Raw genomic sequence first — 6,383 nt, 5'->3', positions numbered from 1 at the left:
CTGTTTTTTTGTTGTTTATTTTTTAAAAATTGTTTGTTGGTTTTGCCTGTGTGGAACATAGGAAAAATGTAAACATACATCTCTAGGTTTGTTTGTTTGTTTGTTTAATATATCTTATTGATTTTTTTACAGAGAGGAAGGGAGAGGGATAGTCAGAAACATCGATGAGAGAGAAACATCAACCAGCCGCCTCCCGCACAGCCCCTACTGGGGATGTGCCTGCAACCAAGGTACACGCCCTTAACTGGAATCAAACCTGGGACCCTTGAGTCTGCAGGCTGATGCTCTATCCACTGAGCCAAACCGGTTAGGGCTTAAATATTTTTATTGAATGGCTACTATATACTAGTAAATAAGACTTAATTTAGATGCCGAGAGGATTTATGAATCAGGCCTAGTCAGCCCCAGAAATCCCCTATTTTAGCCATATATTTCAATGCCTATAACTCCTAATTCTACATCTACAGACCTGGACAAACTCAACTATCTCGCTGACAACTCCAGTTTCATGTTCTATACAGTTTTTCAATTTGCCGTGTCTGGAACTGAACTTTGGAATTCTTTCCCTGCAAATAAGTTTAATCTCTCAGCCTTCTCCACTTCAGGAAAGAGCATCGCCCTGCTTCTCTCCCTCATAGCCCACAGCTAACAAATAATTAAATGCCTGAAATCTGTCTCAAAAATGTATCCTAATGCTATTTATGTCTCATTATTTTCATTAGCCCCAGACTCCTATCTGGTATCTTCATTTCCATTCTTATATTGCCTCAATCTATTTTCCATACACAAACTCCTCTGAACATAAATTGGATTATGTCAATTCCATGGTAAAATCCTTCAATAACTACCTGCTACATTTCAGGCATACCTTGATCTGTTTAGGACATTTGTGTGCCTGTTGCCCCGGAGTAAATAGTAATAGAGCCTCCATTCACTTTTAACATTATTCCATTTAGACAATAATGTACATAGCCACCCTATATCAGGGCTTTGTGTAATCTTTTCTCTGCTTACAATTTCTTCCCAGAGCCAGAGCCTTTTTTCCTTAGGTCTCAATGGGGCCTGCTTCGGAGTCTCCCCCATAATTACTTTTCTTCAAAAGCTGAACCACAGTGTTTAATCCTATACTTCATTGTTTTGTTTGTTGAATGTCTGTTCATGCTATTAGGGTATATAGAGAGAAGCAGGCCCATGCTGATGGTGTTTACCCCTCGACACTTCAGCATAGAACCTGGCACATGGCGGGTGTCCACAAAATATGCATTGAAGGATTAATGGCTAAGTAAACTTGCCATACAGTCAGGGAGTTATGTAAACACACAGTATACCATTTAAATCATATAAATGTGTTCAAGACACCAATGACCAAAACTAATACGGAAGAGGAAGAATTACTTCTGTTTAAAAAGAGAGGTTGACTAGGGAAGACACCATAAGGGGAGGAAGCCCAATTGGTGCTGATGAATGAAAAAGAAACTATAAGAAAAGATTTCCAAGTAGAAGAGATGGCATTTGCAAAGGCAAAAAGGTTTAAAACAGTGATTATTCAGGGAACTCAAAGCAGTTTCTTTTATTAGAGTATACAGTCTGGCATAAATGATATATTAATGCCATGTATCCCTAAGGACAAAACCTAAATTATGGAAAACACTGCAGGAAATATAGAGAAGCACTAAGAAATTTGAAACTTAGCTTTGTTTTCATGTACAACGCTAGGATGCTTTGAGAATTCTTATTGCATATTTAGCTCACCTTATAAATTATAGACATTCTTAGATAAGCAAATCACTTTTTGAAGAGTTATATTTGAAACTTCATTACCATAAAGAATCCTCCCAGTAGTGAGCTTGTCATGCAATATTCACAAAATTATAATACATAATCCATAAGAAGCTATATTGAGATTTATGGTATATAAAACTAAACTGGGATTTTCCTTCAAATAATTCTTTTAGTTTTCATTTTAAGAGTTATCTCAAATTCCTTCTTCGAGATATGTATTCCTATTCATTCTTTGATTGCAAAAAAAAGGCTAAGACTACTAAATTAATGTTTTCACATTTATATTATTCAACTGCAAAGATGACTATAACTGTATGATTTATAGAATATCAGGTCATATTTAAAAATATATTTTTATTGATTTCAGAGAGAAAATGAGAAGTAGAGAGGAATAGAAACATCAATAATGAGAGAAAATCATTGATTGCTGCCTCCTGCATGCCCCACACTGGGGATGGAGCCTGCAACTCGGGCATGTGCCCTGACCAGGAATCCAACCATGACCTCCTGATTCATAGGTAGATGCTCAACCACTGAGCCATGCCAACTGGGAAATCAAGTCATATTTTGATTTAAGAGTTGAAACAGTGAATTAAAACTCAACTCAGGGGTATATATCTAGAAGGAGAAGTTTCTTCAAAAAATAGCCTTGGTATAGATAACCATAAATGGTTTCCTAAACATAAAACATGTGTACCAGAAATTGAATACTGGTGGACTACAGGACATGAATGCTTTATTTGGCTCTCAGAGCAGTTCAAAGTTTGAATCAAGATTTAAATTTGGAGAAGTCACATAAACCACCCAGTTCTAGTCCCTCTTTTAAAAATTGAAAACTGAGGATACTGGTGGGAAAACCATTCTCCTACAGGGGTATAGTTGCTCTTAAGTTCATCAAAATCACCTCCCCCTCAGCCCAGGTTCTGAGATCCAGACCACTTCCCTCATGTATGTTACATACCTGAAAACTTGTGCTAGACCACTGAAACCCCCAAACATTAAAGACCAATTAGCACTATCAAAATGTCTAGGGAAGTATTAGACATTTCACATTTTATAATACTGAAAATTGAACGTACAGGCTATTTTCAAAAGTCATCTAAAAATGGGGCAATTAAGACACTTAATCTCTTCTTCCTTGGGTTTTGTTTGTTCACTAAATGGCACCAAAACAAATAAGAAGCCAAACAAGTCCAGGATATATCTTCAACACAGGGTATATCTTAAAGCCGATCTCTGTGAGGACCTGGGGACCATGAAGCCCTCTAACACCCACCTGCAGCTGAACCCTGGACTTGGTTTTATTTTTTCAGACTTTCAAGAAAAATTTCACTCCACACAATAATTTCATGCCTTACACTTTTAAATCATGGAACTAGACAATGTTCTGGGGCTTCTTAATGCACCAAAATTTTTAACAAGTTGCTATACTCACTTTTTTAAAAAAGGATTCACCACTCCACAAACTTTTTTGGACTGGGTCCTTTCCATGTCATTTTTATATTGCTTTCCTTTCCTTTCATATGCACAACAAAACGTTTTATGAAGATATCAATTTGTATGTTATGCTTGCCTCTTCAGAATAAATTGAAAAATCTGTGTGTTTCTGTCTGAGCTCTCTTTGAAAGGGTTTTTAAGGGTTTTTGTGCAGTAGGACCTGACATTGCAATTCCAAGGCACAAGCCTCACTTAGGTTTTGTTTGAGAAATTGACATATTTCTCCAGCAGTGGAGGTAAGGGTGGAGCGTGATTTCCTTTTCCTTTTCCTTATCAAACACAGGTGTATGTATTTTCCCCCTGGCTGGTAAGCTATTTATTTTGTCCTCTGGTCACTGTAACAATCCAAAAACATATATCATGCCTTTGATCTGTGGTTTGAGTGTAAATACTTCCCTATACTCTATCTTTTAATTGCAAGCATAAGATACTTAAATAGATCAAAAATTGACAAGTTTTCCATATTGAAACAGTTCTAGATCAGGAAATAGAAAGCTAGAGAAGTCACTTCCACAGGAAGGGATGGGCACGTACCTTAGCTATCTGGACACACCAGTTAAGCAGCAGCTGGGAACCAATGTTATCCTTATGTTCATGGACGTAGTCCAACAGGCAGCCGTGGGGCATAAGCTGTGTCACCAGCTGAATGGTGGGGCTCAGACACACCCCCAACAACCGGACTAAATGTGGATGGTCCATACTTGCCATGATCAGAGCTTCCTGTAAGAAAAAAATATAACACCATCATTTCAATTCAAAGTTCTTTACAAATATAGTTAGTTGCACGGCACTAGTGGTGCTAATAGGGATTTTGAAATGCATTCTCACTTAAGAAATCAATTAAAAATAAAGACATTATGTTGCTATTATATTCTTAGTGATTTAACTCAAGTAAAATTAAATAAAAATAAACACTATACATGTGTCAAAGTAGAAAATACTTTAGAATAAGTGAATATGAACTTAATAGCAGTATTTTCTCTTTTGTAATACAGAGTATATTGTTATTTACTGCCAAATAAGTTGAAATGGAATCCTGCCTTATACCATAGATTTTTCACCTTTGGCCTTTGGTTCTAGAGTACAGTAATTTATATAGATATAGTTATTTACATGTAGAATAAGGTGATGCAAACTTAAGTCACCCATTATTCATAAGCAATATACCTATTGTGTATTTATGTGAAAAATAAACATTTTAACAAATATTTTCCTAAGTCAGCCTTAACTCAAATTTATTTTATTTTCAAAATTATAAGTGACATCTTATTCATAGAATTATAAAATTTGAGAGCTAGTTAAGACAAAAAAATGTTTATTCCAAATTCATTAAATAAGGAAACATTTCTATTTTTATCATAATTATAAAGGCACTTTTGCTTAATGGATATAGATTTTAGTGCATCCTAAAGTGAGTTTCCAATGAAAACTTATTGAAAATGTCTTTATATGAATTTGAAACAGATATGACATTACACACACATACCCCCACACACACAAACAGGTGCATGATACATATATGACAATTATTACAATCAGTTTACCTATATGAAGGTTTGTTCATTGTACTTGAATAATTTCTGTAGCTTTAAAATGTTTTCAAACCAAAAAATCGAGGACAGAAAGCTATATTGAACTTTTTTTTATATTTTATTGATTTTTTACAGAGAAGAAGCGAGATAGATAGAGAGTTAGAAACATTGATGAGAGAGAAACATCGATCAGCTGCCTCCTGCACATCCCCCACTGGGGATGTGCCCGCAACCCAGGTACATGCCCTTGACCGGAATCGAACCTGGGACCTTTCAGTCCGCAGGCCGACTCTCTATCCACTGAGCCAAACCGGTTTCAGCTATATTGAACTTTTTAAGATGGCATAGCAAATTGAATATACACATTTGCTTCCATTTGCTCTTAATTCCAATTTAGTAACAATAAAGGAATTAATAAAAAGCCAGAAACCAAATATCATACAGATGAAGCAACAAGGAAAGAATACGAGAAGTAGGAACTGGCCTGGAAAACATAAGAAATCTGAAGCCTAACTTGGCAAGGGGGAAACTGAGAAGAAATCCGATTGACACCACGGCATGCACAGGCGTACACCTCCCCACGGGCATGCACAGGCATACACCGCCCCATAGGCATGCACAGGCGTACACCTCCCCACAGGCATGCACAGGCGTACACCGCCCCATGGGCATGCACAGGCGTACACCACCAAAGGCTCCAGGAGTGTGAGCACCATAAACCTCCGTGAGTCGAGCAGGAGGGCAGGCATGACTTGTGCAAGATTGCGTCAAAGTATATTTAGGAACAACTTGGACTACTGGTCTATTCTTCCTTCCATCCTTAGGAGGGAGTAACTAAAAGCATTGTGAACTGTACTATTAGGCAGAATAGGAAGAGAAGGGCTATGACAAAAATATTAGACTTATGTAAATTAGCAGATGCTGAAAATTGGGCGCACTCTCTAGTTCCTTCTTCCAGATGGAGCTGTGGTTTCAAATTCTGAGTTTTGTTTTAACCTTGAATTCTATACCCAGGAAAATGTTAACAAGGTGAGTAGATACACAGGCATGTTCAGACATATCTGTTCTTAAAAAATGTTATCTCAGGTGCTTCCTTTCTCTATTAGATGTGTGTATTATATAAAGAGCACATTAAATTGAGGAAATAAGGAAATAGCAGTGATGGAATATTTCAGAATAAAGGATGTGCAGCAGAATGAGATCCCAACGTTCAGGCTGGAGTAGAACATGTTACTCTGGAAAGGTGATCCTAGAAGATGAAACTGATAGAATACCTAGTGAGATTACAGTGCATTAAGAGCGCCTGGCTGGTGTGGCTCAGTGGTTGAGCATAGACCTATGAACCAGGAGGTCATGGTTCAATTCCTGGTCAGGGCACATGCCTGGGCTGTGGCTCAATCCCCAGTGTGGGCATGGGAGGCAGCCAATCAATGATTCTTCATTCATCCTTCACCCATTTCTCCCTTTCTCTCCCTTCCTCTCTGAAATCAGTAAAAATCTATTAATAAAAAAGAAAAAAGTCCACAGTGACATGCCCAGATGTGGGGTTCAGTTAGAACCACTTCCTGCTTT

At 37.4% G+C, this 6,383-nt stretch overlaps 1 protein-coding gene across 1 annotated transcript in view; it reads right to left on the bottom strand.

Moving 5' to 3' along the window:
• The window catches only part of ERBB4 (erb-b2 receptor tyrosine kinase 4), a 608,719-nt gene that overhangs the window by 191,229 nt on the left and 411,107 nt on the right, over positions 1 to 6,383 (bottom strand). Inside the window, exon 20 of the mRNA XM_006778963.2 lies at positions 3,814 to 3,999. Coding sequence (XP_006779026.1) covers positions 3,814 to 3,999 — 186 coding nt within the window. The remainder of the gene's footprint in view (positions 1 to 3,813; positions 4,000 to 6,383) is intronic.

The sequence above is a fragment of the Myotis davidii genome, unplaced genomic scaffold (assembly GCF_000327345.1).
Source record: "Myotis davidii unplaced genomic scaffold, ASM32734v1 scaffold268, whole genome shotgun sequence".
In the NCBI taxonomy this organism is placed as follows: domain Eukaryota; kingdom Metazoa; phylum Chordata; class Mammalia; order Chiroptera; family Vespertilionidae; genus Myotis; species Myotis davidii.
This window is presented reverse-complemented; position numbering and strand designations above follow the sequence as displayed.